General features: G+C 41.7%; 1 protein-coding gene and 1 long non-coding RNA gene across 4 annotated transcripts; one reads left to right on the plus strand and one right to left on the minus strand.

The window, feature by feature from the left end:
• Positions 1–2585: 2585 nt before the first annotated feature.
• LOC111747450 lies at positions 2586–5878 on the minus strand. Of its 2 annotated transcripts, none has more exons than XR_002783537.1 (2): positions 5719–5878; positions 2586–4925 (listed from the first exon to the last, which is right to left on the minus strand). It is a non-coding gene; the product is annotated as an uncharacterized LOC111747450 (long non-coding RNA). The 2 variants fall into 2 exon arrangements; XR_002783535.1 differs by having other exon boundaries at positions 5707–5878.
• A 159-nt stretch (positions 5879–6037) lies between these two features.
• PLPBP (pyridoxal phosphate binding protein) lies at positions 6038–15480 on the plus strand. Of its 2 annotated transcripts, XM_011372189.2 has the most exons (8): positions 6038–6201; positions 8177–8284; positions 8362–8397; positions 8876–8951; positions 10635–10769; positions 12458–12600; positions 13031–13129; positions 14086–15480. In XM_011372189.2, the coding sequence occupies exons 1-8, from the start codon at positions 6103–6105 to the stop codon at positions 14215–14217; spliced, it is 828 nt and encodes a 275-aa protein (XP_011370491.1). In that variant the 5' UTR covers positions 6038–6102; the 3' UTR covers positions 14218–15480. The 2 variants fall into 2 exon arrangements, with proteins under 2 accessions (XP_011370491.1, XP_023394220.1); XM_023538452.1 differs by lacking the exon at positions 13031–13129.
• Positions 15481–21797: the final 6317 nt, after the last annotated feature.

Genomic DNA, 21797 nt, shown 5'->3' on the forward strand with positions numbered 1-21797 from the left:
AACATGTCCAGCATCCCTGATTTACATATGTGTCTGCTCCCTTTACTCTGAGACTTGTTAAGTAGGCCTCAGAAAACACTACTCTACTAAGGTAGGATAAGGAGCAAGGATAACTCAGTCTCCGAATAGCACGTTTGCTCAGGTTCTTACCCTGAAAGTCTCTCTAATACTAACATCCTATGATAGCTTATCGCTTGCACTAGATACTCTTTGACCACAGAAGAGCCTTAGTGAAGTCCTGCACCTGCCTCCTCAATGTTAACGTTGCTTCCTCTTTAAACAAAAAACAAATGTTGTAGTACCCATTTGTTTAAATCCAATGGTTGTACCTGCCTGAATAGTAAGATCATGAAAGTCAGCTGTTTCCTTAGTATGGGAAAACTAACCAATCTGTTTGTGTGGCTTTGTTTCTTTAACACTAGAAAATCTGATCTTAACATTTGAATTCTAAACTTGTGAAATGTGACAGCCTGCAATTTTGTAGGCAGTAAAATCACGGCTGCTATTTATAAATGGAACTTCTCTCAAAATAAGTAACTGTTTATAAAATAGTTTTTTAGGATTTTCCAAGGAAAAGTCATCTTGGTTGAATGTTTCTCACTCATTAAACTTTGCAGAAGTGATGTATATTCAGTACAGTTTTTAATTACTTTTTATATAAGGACAGAATATTTGCAAGGAAGCATTTGTTAATTTTTATATGACTAATATTAATTTGGAGGGATCTATAATCATATTAAGTTGAAGGAGGAAAAAAATCACTGAAGGAATTTTAGCAATACAGCAGGTCCTCAAATAACATCATTTCATACAGCATAATTTCATTATAATGATGAGACAGTAAGAACTTAACCCTTGTTTATATCAATTAGCCTATAGTAAAATTGGTTTCATTTTGTGCAGTTTCACTTAAAGTCAAAGAACCTATTGAGGATGTTGAGGACTTACTGTACATTGATCCAAAAAAAGTAGATGTTTTATAAATGATCTGTTGCAATTTCTGTGGGTCTGTCTTTCAACACTGGTAAGTGTACCATTTATAGAGTAAATACTGAAAATAAGATTGTCATATTTACTGACTTACCTATTAAGTTTGAAGATAAAATGTACAGATGCTCTTCAGCATACAATGGGGTTCTGTCCCAATACATCCATCATAAGTTGAAAGTATCATTAAGTTGAAAATGTATTTAATACACCTAACCCAACCTACTGATCATTCATTATAGCTTAGCCTAGCCTACCTTATACATGCTCAGAACACTTACAGTAGCCTACAGTTGGGCAAAATCATCTAACACAAAGCCTGTTTTATAATAAAGTGTTGAATGTCTTATGTAATTTATTACGCGTATTGCTTTTACACCATTGTAAAGTCAAAAAATCATAAGTCAGGGATCATGGCTAGTGGCTACTCTGTGTATATGAACTTAAGTACTTTAGTTCTATTCAGTGTCTAGCCACTGTTTCTATTGTTTCCTTATAAAAGAGGTAATAGCCAATCACTTTGTGTTTGTATTTCATTTCTGCTTTTGTGTAAGCTGGTGATAGAATAATCAAATTAATTCTACTTCTTAAGAGCCCTGAGGGCTTAATGACCCTCTTTGTAACTGAGAAATGATTCTTGATATATTAATCTATAGATAAATGATATACTGGATTAATTGCCTTGGGTTGATAGCTGGAGGAATTGTTTTGGACAACACTAAAGGTGTGAATTTATGTCTTAATTTTATTTTTAGTCTTGCTAAATAAAATGAGTCTTTGTATTTACTTTTATTAAAGTAAATTTAGCAATAGCTAATATTAGAATAGGTAATATAAAGAAATAAAACATCCCTTCCCAGGAAATTGAGTATAAAATCACCCAAAAAATATATTTGGATGAATATGTATCCCCATTATCAATGTAGAAACACTAAACAACTAATTTGTGAACATGGCATAATTCTTGGTAGGTGCTATAAAGATTTATCATTTTAAAGAATCCATACACCACTGCATTTCTGCTCTAGAAGGCAGAGGTAATCTTCAGTTGACCCAAAACTCATTATGATATCAATTCAATGAGAAAGTCTCAGTCTCTACTTTGAAAAAAATGCCCAGCCTACGATTCCTAAATAAAATACAGGATGCCCAGTTAAATTTAATTTCATATAAACAATGAATAATTTTAGCATAAGTATCTTCCAAATATTGCAAAAGACATACTTGTACAAAAAAAGTTATTTATTGTTTATATGAAATTAACATTGAACGGAATATCCTGTATTTTCATTTGCTTAATCCGGCAACCATAGCCTCGGATTTCTGAAGTGTTTTAATGGTGCTCCCAAACTTTCTCTATTGGTTTGAGGACCTACTACACCAATAATATGGACTTACAATTAAATAGGCAAGTTAAAAATGTAGATACTGGAGTTAGACTGCCAAGATTCAAATCTCTTCTCTTACACTTCCAAGGTATTAGGTCTTGAATAAATTATTTAACGTCTCTGGGCCTCAGTTTCTTCATCTGAGTAAAATGGGTCAAGTAGATTAAATGAAATAATGCACATTAAGGGGTTAGCACCATGCCTAGCATGTATGTGTTCAAAAATAATTTATTTTCAATTATCTAGAAAAACAGGCTAGAAAGTACACAACTATTAAGTGGGTACCACTAAGTGGAAAATCAGACAGATGTGATAACAATAAGATTACAGATAGGGGTAGCACACAGAAGAAGAAGGGAATGACGTTGCAATGCAGCAAACGTTGCAGTGCGGCATAGCTCTACAGAAACAGCATGTAGAAAATAAGCTGGTTTGCCCCTGTTGAGTCCGAATTGCTAAGTTCTGGGCTCTAATTAGAAAAAGAGTTGAAAAAGCTAGAGAGAAAACAAAATGTTAAAACCAAAAGAAAAATAGTTTAAAAAAGCTCATGGGTCTACCCCAGAAAAGGCAGAAGGGAATTTTAACAACCTTACACTTATAAAAGTTACATAATGGTTGGCTAGGTATTTTCTAGCTCCTCAGAGACCAAAGTAGAGGAAATTAGCTTGCAGAATACAGTATTTTTAAAGATTTTACTTAAGACTGGCCAAAATTTGAAATGGGGAAAAGTGGTTATCTGCAAATAGAAAATAAATAAATTCAGGGATTAGCATAGACAACATTTTTTTCTTTGATGGTCTTCAGAAACAGGAGATTCTATGCTGTTTGGGGTAGTTTAAATGTTATTCTTTCTATATGAAAGATCAAATGATCTCTAAAGGTCCTCTCCAGGTCTAGGGTTCTAGAATCCATATTGACATTTCAAAAGCCAAATGTGACAGCATGTTTGCAGAAGGATTGCTGTCATGGCTACTCTAGTTGAATTCATTTAAACTGGGACATAGGCACTATTTCTCCATTTCTCTTCAGAGCCAAGTAACCAGGCAACAGTAATTTTCTATTTTATCTTTTTTTTATTCCCCAAAAAGGATCACAGTAAGCTCGGAAGGAAACAATTTTAAAATCCATAAATGTTTTTCTCATAATTCAGGGCCTTATACTATACTACAGGGTGAATGTTTTAAAAGCTTGACAGCATTTATGGTGAATAAGTATACTAGGTTTTAGATTTATAAAATCTGTTCCTCTGGATATTTGGCTTTTAATCTTTCTCTTTTCTCTGTTGTCCTTGCAAGCTATTGGAGAAATTTAAAGACAATTACTGGTGATGAAGTGATTTTGGACTTGCATTTTTTCAAGGATTAGGTAATAAGGAAGGATGAAAGGTCAAATTAGATGGTTGATGTCCCAGGAAGAAAAAGAGAAGAAAGTAAAAAAGAAAATAAGGAGAAAAAAGCAGAATGAAGTCGATTCTAAAGCACAGCTAAGAAGAAATTGGAAAATGTGAAATGAAAATGGGACTGTAGTCACCATGATCTTTTTGTCCTTATTTCCATTTTCATAAGAGTCATAGAATGTTAGAGATAAAAAGCGTCTCAGAAATGAATCCACTCATCCAAGTTCATGTCTTACTCATCTTGGTCTCCCCCAAGGTACCTTTACAGAGGAATACCTTAATAAATGTTGACTAAATGGATAACTGTGGGGCAGGAGGACTCAATTCATTGAACACTTACTTGTACCTGTTTGGGGGGAGCACTCTTCTAAGTGTGTTATACAATATCTTGATCTTTACTGCAAGCTCTGAAGAAGATATTGACTCTATTTTATAAATGAAAAACAGAAGTTTGGTTACTTATCCAAGATCACAGTTTAATGATGAAACCAGGATTCAACTTGTGTCACTCCTGTGCCACCTCTACCCAATCTTGCCAGCACTACCATAATTGGTTTGAAATTTTAAATCATTCTTCCAAGACCTTTCTGGGAGCCACACACACATATATGCCATGATGGTGGAGGTAGGGAGCTGACTATAACTCAAAGAGACCCGACCTATTAAAGGAAGATACACCTACTTGTTGTCATACTCGCCTATCACCTGGATTACATATCCTTTAGATCTATGAAGTATTGATAGTTTAAATGTTTTCCAAATAGCCTATCACTTTGTTTCATACTCACTCAATACTTCCTATAGACATCCCTGCACCATGATCCCCATTGCTGTAACCTCCTTGTTCCTCCCACCACTGACTGATGGCTAGCACCTTCCAACTTTGTATCGCTATAGCAAACATCTATTCATACTGTGAAGGGCCATTCTAGTCATTTTTTAATTTTTATCACTTTGGCAGGAATAGAAATTATCAAGTCCAGAGGCGTTTGAACACAATTACTTCTAATGTCTTTGACAACCCTAGTCTACAGATAACCAGTTATGTGTACCTGCTAAATGAAGACTTCCCAAAAAGAAGTCCTTGATGACATTCTGCTCAAAGTGATTTTGTTGGAGTAGAACACATGAAATTCCATCTCAGGCCCTGGAGTCTGGAAAGACAATGAAGAAGAAAGTTTACCTTTGCTTTCCAGTTACTCCTCAAGACAACCTGGAGAATAAACTTTAGCTCTTTCTCCAAAATAATAGCATCCTACTTTATTAAGTTGAATTAATGTTTAAGAATCAACAGTAGAGCCAAAAGTCCTTTCCTTAACAAAACTGATCTCTACCTGCCCACAGCACCTACTACTTCACCACCTGAAAAATGCAGTATTTTACTGTGTTAGTCTCTACTGTCTGGCTCTACATGACGTTTATGACCTTCATTTTGCCCAGAGCTGAACAAGAGAAGACTCGAGAATTGGACTGAATATGCGCTGAGCTCATGCTAGACTAAAGCTGCCTGTGCGCTCCTACAAGGTAGCACTAACCACAGGTGGCTACTGACTGCTTGAAGTATGGATAGCCAGAACTGAGACATGTTGTAAATCAAAACTACGTTGGATTTTGGAAACTAAGTAGGATTAAAAGAAATTAAAATATCTCATTTGACGTTTATCTAATGGTTACATGTTGACATCTTACTTTGGATATATTGAGTTAAGTAAAATGTATCCTTAAAGTTTTTACTTTGTGCCTGTTCGAAATTTTTAAATTACATATATGGACCACATATTTCTATTGGACGGCAGTGGTCTAAAGGATGACAAGATGAAAATAACCATACATTGGAATAATGCTGGGTCTTTTATATCTCTTAACGGTTAATCACAAGAATATCTGAGCTACTAAAGGGATGTCCACGGTTCTAGCGGGTTCTAATCCTGGTACCTGCGCACGCACAGAAATCTTGGTTGATAGTTCTTTGAAAGCCAGGAATAGGACCCCGAGAACAGGCTGCGTTTTTGCGTCAGGAAAATCCCCATTGCGGCGGCAGTGCTCAGGCGGCACTGGAACGACTCCATGAGGGCCCTGCATCCTCGCCCCTGCGCCCAGCGATCCGCCAGGCAGTCCATGGCGACCTCCCCAAGATGGCCGCCGCCAAGGGGCGGGGCCGTCCGCTAGCCCGCCTTCGCCCCGCCCCCCGCTCTGCCCGGCGTCGATTGGGTGAGACGATTCGGTACTGAGCACCGATTGGGCCATACGGAGACGTGAGGTGGGCGGGACCGGAAGGTGGTCTCAGGCCGGGGGTGCTCGAATCTGGGGCTCAACGTTGGTCTCTTGGGAATGTGGAGAGCTGGCAGCATGTCGGCGGAGCTGGGAGTCGCGTTCGCTCTGCTGGCAGTGAACGAGCGCGTGCAGCAGGCAGTGGCGCGGCGGCCGCGGGTGAGGAAGGGCACGGCATGGCGGCTGCTTTGAGGAAGGGGACACTTGCGTGGGAATAGGTCGTCACGGTGACGCAGAGGGCTATCCTGGAGGGGCGGGACCCGTCCGCCGCCTTGGCATTAGCACGGGTTGCAGAGCCCCCAAGAGGTAGCTAAGGGTTTTCCTAGTGACCTCAGATGTATCAGTCAGGTTTTCTGGAGGTTGGCTTAGTTGGAGCAGAAGGTATCCGCTACCCCGGGAAATGACTAGTCTCCAGGCATCGCGTCCTTTTGCCCATCCCGCTTCGTGTAAGGATCAATAACGCCAGCGGGCGGGGGAAGGACGAGGCCTGTGCCAGCAGCTGTAGGAGAAAATTTCCACTACAAGAGCACCCGAAAGGAGGCCAGATCCGCCTTAGATCACGTGTGTGGCAGCGTCTAACAGCTACAAGATTCTCAGTAGATGTCAGTTCCACGCGTAGGCAACGGGGAGAGTAAATCCGCTGGACTTTTGGAGCACCTGAGCTGCACTTGCTCAGTTGGGGCAGGAGGCAACTGATATTTAATTTCCTTAAGAGGAGACTTTTTTCCTTATAGGTATTTCATTTCCTCTTGGAATTTTATCAGACCAAGGGTTAATATCTGCCCCCACCCAGCCACCCAGTGCAAGTTTAAGCCGAATGGTATGGAGACACATTCGTACAGAGAGGTCAAAGAGTTCTCTGACCAAATATCTGTGGTGTCAGAAATCAGAATATTGGCCTGGAGATAGAAGACTTGTATTAGTATAGTCTTTCTTTGGCTACTAGTTAGATGTTACCTTGAACAAGTCACTTAACTACTCTGGCCCTGAGTTTCCTCATCTGCATAGGCAAGAGAATGAGAGCTCTGATTGCTCTGATTCACTCCTAGAGTGAATGTTCTATGATTCTCAATGATTCTCTGAGAAGAAACTAGGGATTTCCCTAATAAACATCACACTGAGAAGTTCTCCCAACATAACTCTCAGTTACATTTGCTGCCTGTTCTACATTTCTGTTTGGAAACCATGAATTCATCAACATGATACTAGGAGTTATGACGTGGTCTCTTAACTTCTGAGGGCAGTAATGAAGCCCTCAGAAGGAAAAGGAACTCTTTGCTAATTGACCTGACTCTTCAAGCCTTTTGAGAATACTGTGATTCTGTAAATATTGCAAAGGACGATGGGATCTATGAAAACAGCTATGTAAGGAGAGGTGGATTTCTTACTCTGTGGATTTGATTGCAGCAGAATGGGGGGAAGCCTTGCTTGCTCTGTAATGGCCGTGAGAACAGGGGTCAGATAGGTCTACTCTGAATCCAGAGTTTTTTTGTGTGTCCCTGCCTCAGTTCCACCACTGGTTCTTGATTAGACTAAACAATAGATTACATAGTTATCTTAAGTGGGCCACTTTTGAAAGTGAATGGGAGCAGTATTAATAATTACACCAGGACTGGAATGAGTTTCCAAAACTGTTAACTATGGGGTTTCAGAATCCAGAAGTCACCTCTTTTCTAGTCATAGAGCAATGCTTTCCCTCAATGAAGTGATTTTTAAACTTCCAACTTTGGTATACAAGAGAATCATCTGGAGAGTTTGTTAAAAAGGAGATTCTCAAACTCCAGCCCCAAAGATTCCAATTCATTAGGTCTGGAGTGGGACCCAGATGAGGCTGATGTAGTTGGTCAAAGACTGCATTTTAAGGAAATATACTGCTTTTACTTACCTGCCTAGCTCTCCTGAGAAATGTCTTTTGCTAGATAGTAAAGTAGCCAACAGATTTAGATGCGATGCATTTGAAAGACAGTTGATCAATATTATTTGATACTGATCTCCCTTGTAGTATTAGAAACATGAAGCTTACCAAATACCAAGTTAAAATCTATACCAATCTATTATACAAGATCTATCTTACAGGACTTACTGGGATAATATTCCCAAACATTCATTCATCTGGCTCTTTCCCTCTTCACAGGATCTCCCGGCCATCCAGCCCCGGCTAGTAGCAGTCAGCAAAACCAAACCTGCAGACATGGTGATTGAGGCCTATAGTCATGGCCAGCGCTCTTTTGGGGAGAACTATGTAAGATCCCTTTTCCAAACTGCCTTTGGAAGAGTCACGTTTGCCAGATTTCTGACTTATCTTTTTAAACCCTTTAGGTTCAAGAACTGCTAGAAAAAGCATCAAATCCTAAAGTAAGTGAATCTCTGAATTCTTGAGTTTGTATCTAATTCTTGGCTCTTCAGTTGACAATTAGACCCATGTTGGTGGTTGAGTTTTAGAGCTGGAGGTTGAGCTGGCAGTAGACGTCTACATTCACCCAATACGAGCCCCCAGTCTTTCTGTTTTTCTTTCTTTATTAAGACTGTAGTTTTCTCCTTTGAGGTATAAGATGGTGATTTTTAAGAGCTTGCTATACTCTTGGATCCTTTTGAGGTTTGAAAACTTTGTTCATTCTTAATGGACAAAATCTGAAAGATGGAGGGAGTTGACAGGAACAAGGGAGAGAAAGAACAAAAGTCTTAGATTTTTCTCTCTCCTTAGGAACCTGGGTGAAGATATGATAGTGGTTTACTGCATAGACATGAAAGGTCATAAGGAAGTGTTTAAGGCATTGAGCCAGCAAGGCCTCCATAAAATCTAAATCAAACATGATTACTTTTTTCTCTTCAGATTCTGTCTTCATGTCCTGAGATCAAATGGCACTTCATTGGCCACCTGCAGAAACAAAATGTCAACAAATTGATGGGTAGGATAAAACTCTAAATATGATCATGTGGTTTTTCTTTTTTAGTTGTTAACGTATTGAATTACATTTATTGATTTTCAAATGTTAAATCAACCCTGCATTCCTGGGGTAGAGTTCACTTGGTCATGAAGTATTATCCTTTTAATATAATGTTGCATTTGATTTGTTAAATATTGCTTATGATTTTTACATCTATTTTCACAAGGGACATTGGTCTGTAGTTTTCCTTTCTTGAAATATCTTTATTTGGATTTCATATCAGGGTAATGCTGGCATCATAGAATGAATTGGGAAGTATTCCCTCCTTCAACCTTTTGTAAGAGTTTGTGTAGAATTGGTATTATCTCTTCCCTGTTTGGTAAACTTTACCAGTGAAGCCTAGAGTTTTCTTTGTGGGAAGGTTTTTAATTATAGTTCCAATTTCATTAGTAGATATAAGGCTATTCACATAATCTGTTTCTTCTTGGGTGAGTTTTGGTACTTAGTGTCTTTCAAGGAATTTGTCCATTTCATTTAAATTAATGAATTTATGGATATGAGGTTGTTCGTAATTCCCCTTATTATCCTTTTAATATCTGTAGAGTCTGTAGTGATGTCAACGCTCTCATTCCTGATATTGGTAATCTATGTCTTTCTTTTTTTTTCCTAATCTATCTGGCTAGAGGTTTATCACTTTTATCAGTCTTCTCAAAGAGCCAGCTTTTGATTTCATCTACTTTTCTCTATTGTTTTATTATTATAATATGTTATCATAAGCAAAAATAATGGAGGGTTTATAACATATGTAAGAGCAACATACATGACAACAATAGCTTAAAAATAGAAAGGGAGAAATAGAAGTACACTAAGATTCTTAAACTTTATGTGAAGTGGTATAACACCACTTAAAGTTAGACTTTGATAAGTTAATAACACAACAAAAAGTTATAGTAGTAAGTCAGCAAATGAGTTAAAATAGAGTCATAAAAATATGTGAAATGGTATCTCATTGTCATTTTGATTTGCATTTTCCCTAGTGACTAATGAAGTTGAGCATCTTTGCATGTGCTTATTGGCCGTTTGTATATGTTCTTTGGAGAAATATATATTCAAATCCTTTGCTCATTTTTTAACTAGGTTATTTATCCTTTATTCAATAGTACAAGTTCTTTATATATTCTGGGTACCAGAACCTTGTCAGATATATGATTTGCAAATATATTCTCCCATTCCATGGATTGTCTTTTCACTATCTTGATGGTTTCATCTGTAACATCCCAATCCCAGAAAGTGTAAGAACAGAGATGTCATGCCAGAGATGCATTTTTGCTTCCACTAGTTATCCTTTGTTTATTGTAATCTTGACCTGCTTCTCTCAGTTTGAACTGAGATTTAATCAGACCAAGCCTACTATAAGGGATCTCTACAATTATCATCTTCTTGGAGCATATGTATACATGTGCTGCATAATTGTAGTGTGTTACCATTTCTCCTTCTTTGTCTTTGCTGATTGGACAGCCATGGTCTGAAATTCGAACTTGTATATCTAGTAAAGCTTTCACATAAGTCTTTTTAGCAGAACTGAGACTTAACTATCTTTTTCCTTTCTCGGTAAATTATTTTTCCATCTATCAAAAGATTCGTCTCATGTGGCTTGCTGCTGTAGGATAAGTGAAGAATTACCTTGCCTCTCTCTCATTACAGCTGTCCCCAATCTCTTCATGCTGGAAACAGTGGATTCTATGAAGTTGGCAGACAAAGTCAACAGTTCATGGCAGAAAAAAGGTTCCTCTGAAAGGTTAAAGGTTATGGTCCAGATTAACACCAGTGGAGAAGAGAGTAAGTGACCAGACCTGTATTGAAGATTTTTCTTCCTTTAGGATGGCTGAAGCTCAGGAAGAGTGGCAGGCCTGAGTAACTGATAGCTAAGGTTGTAGAAAGAAATCACAGGCCTTTAAGTAAGATGTGTTTTATACAATCTAGGTGGCACAGTGACGTCCACACCACTCCATACAGTGTTCTTGACTACATCACGATTTGTTATTTCTTAAATTTTGAGGAGACAGACAAGGAGAATCAAGAAAGGGATTGTGACTTTGATCTGAAAATTCCCAGAAGTCACCATCACTCCTGAAAGAGATTGCAAAGTTACATGTATAATACTTCTCAGGTCTTTAAAAATAAATTACTTAGTGTTACATGGGAAGAAAATAGGAAAAAAAAAAAAAAATCACTCTGAGCACCAGTCAGTGAATATCTTTTAGGGCTCCGGTTTAACAGTATAACACACTGAACAGAGCGTGGGCTTTGAAATCAAACAGACCTTGGGTTGGAGCTCCACCGCTTTGCAGCTTTGTAACCGAACCCCTCGTACCTCAGTTTCCTTGTCTGACAATGATATCATAATAGTACTTACTGCAGAGGGTGTTTTTAGGATTGAATATGCTAATGTAGCTAAGGCTGTTGGCATAGAACCCTGCACATCTTACTCGTTAGCTATGTGTTAAGAATAAGTGTTTACAGATCAGTTATTTCCTTACAACCATCAGAGCACCAGTGTTCACCAAATCTTAGCATGAAGGAACACAGTATAGGCATCTGTTTTCCAGATGGGCCCTGGAGTCAAGCTACCTGGGTTCAGGTCTCAGTTTCACAATTCCTAGTTGTGTGATGTTGAAAAAGGTCCTAAGCTTCCCTGTGCCTCAGTTCCCTCATGTTTAGAATGGAGATAGTAAGAGTACTTACTTCATAAAGTTATTATATTAAATGAAAAGCTCTTAGAATTTGCCACATGTGCCTAGCACGTAAGTATTCAGTAAATTTTAACAATTATTGTATATACATGCACAGATTATACATTACATTATCAATAGAGATAAATCTGAAATTGACTCCAGATAAATCTATTACATCATTTCTTGATAGTTAGCTGTAACTTGCCCTAATAAGATTGAAGTGAGTATTCTTAGCTTCTCTATTTGATAAGTGAAAGAAAGACAGTATCAGTAATCTTTATAACTGCATAACAAATAATCATTTTCTTCAGAGTCCTCCTCTTGTTAATTAGCAAGTTCAGTTAAATTTTATAAATATATAGTTAAAACTGTGTAATACAGACTTAATTTTCAAGGGTTTTTTTAATAATTCTAGTAATAAATTAATAAAACTATAGAAATACCAGACTTGAAAAAATAATTCTTAGATTAATCTGGCATTTTGGCAATGTGAATCTTCTTAGTGTTCCAAGAAAAGCAATATTTTTTCTTTTCCCTCTACTCTAGCTGTTTTCAGCTCAAATATTGAGGTATTTCTTCCTTGAGAAATTCAGAACCTGACCAGAATAGGAAAAACATAGACAGAGACCTCAAATATAAAGTTAACTCTTTTGGACTTGAGGACAAATTCTTTCCAGAGGTCTTTTTGTCTGAGGGTCACCCCCTCTATTAAAAGGAAGAGATGAAAATGGAACCTTTCTCTGGCAACTTAAAACATTTTGCTATAAATGTCTTCTGTTTCTTTTTGTGAAGGTAAACATGGCCTTCTACCTTCAGAGACAGTAGCCATGGTGGAACACATAAATACCAAGTGCCCCAGCCTGGAATTTGTGGGGCTGATGACCATAGGAAGCTTTGGGCATGATCTTAGTCAAGGACCAAATCCAGACTTCCAGGTACTGGGGGCCAGGTATGGGGGGATTGCTCACATGCTAAAGAAGCGTCTTAGGGAAGTGCTGTTGCAGGGCTGACTATTGCAGTAAACTTCAAAGATATCCCAGATGCTGCCTGTCAGGTATTATAACCTTGTTCTGAACTCTTCTCAATAGGAAAAAACATGTTCCTGAAACCTCATAGACCTTTCTCAACTCATTTTGAACCTGGCTAAAACACAGTCTTTAGAGAAAATGAGCTCTTTTTTTTTTCTGGTAATTTTCTTAAAAGGGTGAATTTGCTAAAAACTCTTTCAGTAACTGCTGGCAATTTCGACAGCCCTCGAAACCATGAGAAATAAATAATCTTTGTCAGAGATGTTGAGATTTGGTGACTTTCAGGCATCCTAGAGAGGCAGGAATAAAATAGGTATCACACTTGTCTTTCTGTCAGATGTTATTGTCTCTCCGGGAAGAGCTATGTAAAAAACTGAACATCACTGCTGACCAGGTTGAGCTGAGCATGGGCATGTCCATGGACTTCCAGCATGCAGTAAGTGTCCTTCTGGGTACCATTGCCTGCCTCAATGATAAGGTCCAAAAGGCCACAGCAAGAATCAGTTTTTGCTTGAGAAAGCTTTGAAAAATCTGACTGAGCAATGGAGCACCTTATTGTAGTAGTTCTCAACTATTCTAACATCCCCCCCCCTTCTTTTTTTAAATGAAATGTGTAGAAATTGTAGCCTGAGACATAATTTTTAAAACTCGATATAATTCCCTAAGTGGAATCTAAAGGAAAATAAGAGGAAATTAAACTATGCTTTTTAAAAAGGCATTTCACTATATAAATGCTGGACATAGATATATGACAAGAAGTCATGAAGTAGTCTGATGCTTAATCTTACATGTAGATTCACCATGAATGCAACAGCTATAAAAATATACTGATATAGGTGTACTATATTGGTAACTCAAATACGTGATTTTCTGGAACAATAAACTCTATAGAGTTCCAGAAATCAAAGCATAAACTTCCCTCTACATAGACAGTAAGTAGTTGCATTCCTAGAAAATTATGTATATTAAAACAATGCAAAAATACTTTGTGTTTATAAGTAAAATGGAATTAGACTCTGTGCTGAGACAATGATAAAGAGGTGTTTTTATCTACTTGCCTAGGGAACATTAGAAAGGTGTGTGCAATGCAAGGCAACTCCTCATGGTGCTGCTGTATCCCGCACACTGCAGGACGCCTGATTTCCCTCGCCCCTGCCCAGCCAGATTCCCCAGTCACTGTGAAGGCTGAAGAAATCCTGACTTATTTCTGAAACACCCCTTGGAGGTCACATTGCCCCCAAAGAGAACCACTGCCCTTTAGTCTTCCTCAGTTGCATTGTCATTATTCTCACAGAGGTCCCTCGAGAGCCAGAACGGAAGGCATAACTTCAGCATTTGCTGCTGTTCATTATTTTAGACTCAGCCCTGGATACTTTCTCTTTTTTCCCACAGATTGAAGTAGGATCTACGAATGTCCGCATTGGAAGCACCATTTTTGGAGAGCGAGATTACTCAAAGAAGCCTGCCCTGGACAAGTCCGCAGCAGACCTGAAGGCCCCCATAGAAGTAACACAGGCACACTGAGCCAAGGAACAGCCAGCAGTGGCTCACAGCCTGTGGCCCTGTCCAGGAAGACTAACTATGCACCCATCTGGATTTTCATTTTGATATTCCCTAAGTTACAGCACAACCATGCTCTCTTTGTGACCTGGAGAGAGTGCGCTGAGGATTTTGTGTGCTGATGGAAACCTTCTGTATTTAGTATCTGACATAGGGAGCTCGCTTCAAGTAATGGCCTTTGGATTGGATTTGAGAAATCCAGACATTTCTGCAGAACAGATATAAAATCAATAGGCAGGAACTGAGTTCAATATTAAATCCTGCCTGGGAGCACCAACTGACACATCAATGCCTTTCCCAGGTTAAAATTTGGTCACTGGTGCCTATAATCTCCAAAGTCAGAGGGATTCCCATTTGTCGTTCACTTTAATAGAAAATTCCCTGTGGTTACAGACTCCATACAAACCCCTACTGAGTAATCATCTCTGCTACCCTGGAGGAAGGTGATTTCTTCCCTGCCCCGTAAACCCCCACCTCCCTCCCACCCCACCCCCGCACCCCACTGCCTCGTTTCCACCCTACCCAGTAAATATTTGTCTCTACTCTGGAATAGCAGTACAGGTAACTTCAGGAAATGGCTCAAGTTAATGCTGTAAACCCAAATTGTTGCTAATGAGAGTTTGTGTCATTGGCCACTCTGCAATCTTAACCCTGAAAATTACAGGTTATAACATAAATAGGACTTGAGACTCTCTGACATCCTCCTGTAGGAACAGGACTTTGAGCTTTTTCCCCTGGGTCCTACAGTAATGAGAAGTTAATGATATAATTTCTCCTCCACCATAATCCTCTTTATGGTAATTTCTTATCAAAGACCCGTGAATCTCGTAGCTCCTCAGAAATGAAAGATTCCTTCAAAGCCATTTCAGACTCACAGTTTCAACAAGGCCTGGGTTTGAGGTTCTTGTTCTGAGGAGCACCCACTATATTGATAAGCCAGAATTTTGCAGCTCTTCTTGATTGTTAATAAAGTAGCAAGATACTTTAAAACCAGAAAGCATAATTCTCAGTTATGACAGATAACTTTAGTCGGGGTTGTTATTTTCTAGATGGTTTTTTCTTATTTATTCAAGCCCCAGTCTCTTATTTTATGAAATAACTTTCAGAACGTGAAGCTACAGCTGAATGTAATTTTTAAAACTTCTACCATAATGATTCCTGTACTGTGTCAATCAGAGCTAGAGTGTGATATTCCAGTCTATTAAATAAAAATGTGACTTTGAATTATGTCATCTGTGCCAATTACAAAGCAATTAAAAGATTTATTTTTTATGATCTGGTGTAGTGAGAGTATAACAGAAGAGGGCATTGGAACCAATAAGAAGCAGCCGTGCCTGTCACTGGCGTTGTACCAGCTAGCTTTGGAGAAGGGCTTCCCTTGGGTCACAGATGCAGCCAAAGCCGCACTGTGGATGAAAGAAGGATTCTGAATTTCTAAGAGCAAGAAAATGAAGTGTCGATGGTTCAGAAATTACAAAAATAGAGGTTACCTCTTGATGCAAGAAACTCTTTTAGATTGCCTCTAGATGGCGACATTAGCTAACCTGGGAGGCAAGCACAGGCTCCACGGTCAGCAAATTACCTTGGAAGGGACTCACCCTTAGTCTCTTACGGGTCAGAAACAGGCCAGAGAGGACATGATTTTCCCAAGTGGTAGGGCTGATTGTTACAGAGCTACTAGGTTCTTTCAGATAACCTCGTTTCTTTGCTAACTCAGCTGAGGGTCCTGATGGTGGCTCTAGAGCCCTTTGGGAAAAGTGAAATGGTCTGAGCAATAAAGAGCTCTCTGGCTTGTGCCTAGAGATCGAGAACAATGAAGTAGGTGAGCCATGCGAGGCTGACTCAAACACGTAAAGAAAGGAAACCATGTCCAGTGTACCCATAGCAGCCAGGACCTTGGGTGGAAAATTGAGCAAAGTTGTGACTTTGTCTTTTGTTACATGTGATGGGCAGTGGGTCTGAACCCTCCCAGATTTTCATCCAAGCAATGACAGCATCCATGCAAATTTTCAGAGTGACAGCAGCATGCTATCCTGGGTTAGACCCACCCATACAGCCCAGCAGTTTCTGAGTGCTGTCAGTGGTGTGTGCCCTTGACCGTCTGATGCCAGCCTCAGATTTGGACACTCAAAGGCGCCCAGCGATCCACTGAGGCCTTGTTCTCAGGAAGTTCCTCAGAGATTCTGATGATGGCATTTCTTACCAACGCAACCTCTTAATACTCAAGTTGTACTCCTCTCCCTATTTTTTTAAACATGGCATTTAAAACACGATCCCCTATATTCTCTCATTTTACCCTCATAACAGTTGGTAATCAGGCCAACTGGCTGTGTCCCTTTGTGGACAGGGCCCAGAGAAGTTTCGGAGGTCAGAGCAGGCTGATGGCAGAGCAAAAAATATACAAAAGATTTGATTCCTGGTCCAGAGCTTGGTCACTACACCACACTAGCATCTTCTGTTGTCTCTTTTTAACAATCGTAAGTGTCATATTTTTAGATTTAGGCTTAATTTAAGAACATTTATTACCAAAAAAGAAATGTATGTTTTTAGTCTGTTGTAATTGTTGAGAACTGACACATCTTAATGCAGAGCAAACTTTGAAACCACAAGCAGTAAGAATGAGAAGGAAGGAGAGAATTAAGCCCAGCCTGAGTGGAATTAGCCTTCTCTTTCTGTGATCCCATTTCTCTATCACGCACATTCCTCTCCCAGATTCAAACTATCCCACAGGCTGCAAAGCTCCGTGCATGAAGAACCGTGCCCTGTTCTCTCTAGAGTTAGACTGGCAGTAAGTTCTGTTGCCCAAAGCTGGATAAGGAGGAACAAGGTAAAACTGGATATTCTTAAAATCCAAGACATCTTTGTCCTTCCAAAAAGAAGTGGCCCTGTGCTTCCCACCAAAGCTCTGAAGGAGGAAGGGACTCGCCCACCAATTCCTGAAGAGCTGCGATAAGGGTAGATGTCGTCACGGTGCAATTGGAAATGATTTGCTCTGGGAACTGTCTTTACCATGAAATCAGTTGAATGCTATTACATCACCCTCATGACTCAAGGCCAAAGAATCCAAACCGTCCACCAAGATGTTTTACTAACCTGCCCTCTCCCCCCAGGAAGCACATAGGTAAAGAAAAGAGCTTTCTTTCCCACCCAGTCTGCATCAACTGGCATATTCTGTGGCTGAGTGTGGTTGAGTAGCTCTTTACAAGGTAGAGGCCCTTAAACTTAAGTTCCTCTCCTATAACCACGTCAAAGTCCCCAGGGACCTCAGAGCTAACACTTTTTTTCTTATAAAGTCTAGCACAGACGAGCTGAAATGGCCTGTGGTGGCGACTGAGGAGGGACTTTGAGCACCTTTCTTATAATGAAACTGAATTTTACAAGCTCAAGCTCCTAAGCTCCGAGATCATAAAGGAAAGGAAGCCACCCTTTGAGTGCCAGAGTGCCTTCTAAACGGTTCTTTCCTGCTGGCTGGCTGCGCCTTCCCCCACCCACGCTCCAGCGGAGGGAGCTGTGCTGCTCTCCCGCTTCGGAGTTAGCTTGACCCAGCTGCCAATCTCCAAAATAAAATCAATGTGTGACCTTATTCACCAGCTGTACTGAAGAAACTAGCACAAAGTAGAGCCAACTTTCAAGCCAAAAAGGGAAGATGAGATGTTGGGAGAGAGAGAAAAAAAGAGGGGGAAAAACTTGGCTGGACATGAAAGGTGTCTTGTCCGGCTGTTCCCCATTAGGCGCAATTCTCTTGCAATCTGCAGCCTCGACATAATTCTCTTGACCAGAAATTCTCTGGAGAGATAGTGTCAGAAGGAAAAACAAACAGAATAGCATCTCTGACAGCAAAGTCACTTAAAAACCTATTTGGGGGGGTTGAGGGGAGAAACATGTCAGCACGTAGGGGAGGGCACTCCTCCACAGCAGGCCACATGTGGAGACACGCTTACCCTGGGAAGCGACAGGACAGGGCAGGAAGGGGAGCTCCAGAGAGAGATGGTGTGCAAAGTGAGGCCAGCCCCAGGAAGCAAAACCCCCAGTCCTCTGTCCTCCCAGCTCCTTTAATTCCTCAAGATCCACCTTGTGTGGCTTTCTCAACTGTGTACTTAACCCATGGTGCTGGGCTTTTTGCAGACCTGGGGTACATTGAGAGGATCCAGAACGACTGCCCTTGAAAATGCGGTCCCAATTTGTCCTAACTCCACTTTCCCATTTCTGAAGGCCACCAGCACCCATAGATCCCAGCTATCCTTGTCAGCTGGTAGCCAGCTCCCCAGGCAGCAAAGGCCCATTCTCCACAAGCCCCTTTGACCTGCCTTTGAGCTAAGCCATGCAGTGTTCGAGAAGCCAGGCCCCACCCTCGCCTGCAGGAGCCCAGGAGTGAGGATTCTGGAGTGGGGAATGCAGGGCGGGAGAGGGCACAGTTCTGTGCTCAAGTTTCTGGGGCAGGCATCCTGTTCTAGGAGAGAACTTTTTTAAAGGAAGAAAAACTAATCAGAAGAAGCGAGAGCTTTCCCCAGCCTTTCGGACTTGTTTATTACTAGGATATCTGATTTCAGCAGAGGAAGCCGGCACTGAAGCAAGGTTTTTATTGGCCGTGAGCAAGAGGAATTCAGGGTTTGCCTTTGATTTGGCTTCCCCAGAACATGAGGCACTGAGGAGTGCTCGTCGCTTTGATGGAGCAGCTCAAGAGATTTTGGACCCCTATAACTCCCTGTTTCTGCAGCACTGACTAAAATTCCCTTTGGAGGTTGAGGGTGGAGCAAGGGGGCCCAGAGTGGAAGGTGGCCTTATAAACATTTCAGAGAAGAGAGCAAAGTAGAGAACAAAGTCAAAAAGTTCTGAAATTGGCTCAGCGGTAACAGGAGTGAGGCTGTGCTTGCTGCCCCCTCCCCCAGTGGAGACCTGGAGGAGGGAAGGTCTGGTTTGGATGAAAGCACAGTGTCTCTAGCTGACAGAGCTAGGCAGGCTGCAGTCAGGCCCGGCCTGATGGTTTCAATGTGTGAGGAAGATAAAACCAGAAATCTACACAGGCAGCCTCTGCCAACAGCGCTCCTCAGCTGGGGCCTGGCTGGCCTCTGCAGAGCGGGGGTTTCCAGCTGGGCCACAGGCTCAAGGAGCTGCTGCTAATCCCCAGGGCTCCTCACAGACATCGCAGACGTCATAATGCACAGACATGATGTTTCGGGTCGGGAGCTCCAGCCTGCCTGCTCTCACCCTGGTCCCAGGTCATCTTCATGCCTGTTTCTGGCTTCCAAAGCAGGGCATCTCTGACACTGGAGAAAGAAAGATGTCCTTCCATTTGGGGGTCTCTGGAGGAGCCTAGCCTTCTCCCTTTCTCCCTTTTTTCTTCACTGAATCCTATTTCTATCTATCTTTCCCTTGGATCCCCCTCATCACCCTTCTGCAAATCACTGGCAGTAGGAAGAACCTCGAAACTGAGGTCTCTAAGTGTCTGTGCTTTGCTTAGGATTTTACCCATCAATGGGCAGGAGTCTGCTGCTGAGGGTGCTGGGGCTCAGGGGCGTGCACTGAGTATAGACAGCTGTCCCTCTGGCCAGAAGGTGGTTCTGCCTGGGTGTGGCTCTCTTCCTGTTCCAGGTCTGTGACCAGAAGGCTGTAGGTCCATGTGAGAGCCACCTTCTTCCTCTCTGCAAGTGTGGATTTTCACAGGCACCTCTATGTGCGCCTTTGTGACTGGTCACGGGCCTGCCTCCCAGACCGGGTATGCTCCTGGGCCATGGTGTTGGCTGTCCCTAGCACGACTCTGCTCACCTGGGAGGCCCAGGCCCACTTTGGCAGCCACTGTACCACTTGGCGTTCTGAGCTGAGGCCCAGAGCCTGGGGCAGGGGGTGGGGATGGGGAAACAGGGCTCTCACTGTGTCCACTTCAAGGAACCCAGGCATCAAAAGGACTTTATGCAGTAAGTTTGGGAACATACTCACAGGGAGAGGAGCTGCAAGAATAAAAGATGACCACACTGGCAGTGGGGAGCCACATGCGTGTGCACGTACACACGCACACACACACTCACTCACAGCTACAACGCTTGCTCCAAGACTCTGGCACCAGTCTGTCTGGGTTTGAATCCCAGATCTGTTCCTTACCAGTCAAATTACCTTGAGTCAAAGACTTAACCCTCTTGATGCCTCAGTTTCCTCATCTGTAAATAGGGGTGATATTAAGAGCAATTGCTCCACAGTGTTGTTAAGTTGAAATGTGATCATATGAAGTGCTATACACAGAACTTGGCTCATAGTAAAAGCTCAGTAAATGTTAGCCCCGTGTGCTGGATCCAGCCTGGTTTGGTTTTACAGTCTGTTTGATACAACTTGGAAAAACAGGGTGGAGCTCTGATGCACAGGGCAGATAAGGACTGTCAGAAAACTGCTGCCTTCCTTTATAAACGAAACATGATCCCGTAAGGCTGAGGAAGAAAGGGTCCCTCCAAGAGGCAACTAAAGCCTTGAGTGCCCACAACAAGCTCCCTTGTACAGCTAGCATAACGCAGCTGGACACAGGAAGCTGGAAAGGCCCAATATAGACATCCAAGCCTTACCTTACCATCCCCATTGCTTTTAACTAAAGATCTAGCTAGGGACTGGGGCATAAAAACAGCAAAATCAGCCCAGAGTGAAACCAAAACTTCATACTCTGGCTCACACACCCTGGGTGTTGAGACTCCAGTGACACACCCAAGCTACCTGAGTGTGTCCTCATTGGGATGTCCAAAGAGAGGGCTCCTCTTACATTTCTCCCAGCCTCCTCTCCATGACCACAGCCTTCCAAGGCCCCAAGGCAACCTGACAAGTCTTAGGTACTAGAGCTCAACCTCCTGCACAGAAGTCTGACCTTGACCTTCCACAGAGAGAGAGAGAGAAGGAGGAGGAGGAGGAGGAGGAGAAGGAGAAGGAGGAGGAGAGGGAAAGGGAGATGGAGATGGAGAGGGAGAGGAAGAGGAAGAGGAAGAGGAAGAAGAAGAAGAAGAAGAAGAAGAATGCACAAGGAGGGCAGGAGAGGAAAGAAGACAGAAAAGCACAGAGAGAGGGAGGATAAGAAAGACAAATGCTGAAAGGCCAGCCCCAGAAACCAGCCATGAGCCCACTAGGCACCAAGAGGACAGCTGCTACAGGAAACTGGGGTTCCACAGAAAACTGGACTTTTCCAGCAAATTAGAAATCCAATCTGCCAGGCTGCTGCTGAACCTCAGGTATGTGTTAATGAGGGCATCTCTCTGAGGTGCCTGCATGACTGGAGGGGCTTTCCACCTGCTCCAAGCCTGGCAAGTGACCCATGGAGCAGGGGCCATGGAATTGGGAGAGGGCAACAGTCTTCGAAATCTATGAAGAGTCACTGGGAGGGGACGCTCCTGAAGGCTGGTCAAGCAAACCCACTGCCAGACAGGGAAGCTCTACTAGGTACTAAGCCTCCTTTGGTGCTGCTTGGACAAAGAGCAGAAAACTAAAAGTAGGATCAGGTAGGAGCCACCTCTGGGGGGCAGGATTGTGAGGGATCATTGCTTTTCATTAGAAGCTCTTCCATGCTACTTCAT

Source organism: Pteropus vampyrus, unplaced genomic scaffold (genome assembly GCF_000151845.1).
Source record: "Pteropus vampyrus isolate Shadow unplaced genomic scaffold, Pvam_2.0 Scaffold8, whole genome shotgun sequence".
NCBI lineage: Eukaryota > Metazoa > Chordata > Mammalia > Chiroptera > Pteropodidae > Pteropus > Pteropus vampyrus.

Excerpts from the sequence above, each read along its gene's own strand:
- PLPBP (XM_011372189.2), top strand. The coding sequence starts at position 6,103 with ATGTGGAGAGCTGGCAGCATGTCGGCGGAGCTGGGAGTCGCGTTCGCT. Across the intron at positions 8,398-8,875 it reads AAAAAGCATCAAATCCTAAA|ATTCTGTCTTCATGTCCTGA; the intron begins GTAAGTGAATCT and ends TTTTCTCTTCAG. Across the intron at positions 12,601-13,030 it reads GACCAAATCCAGACTTCCAG|ATGTTATTGTCTCTCCGGGA; the intron begins GTACTGGGGGCC and ends TCTTTCTGTCAG.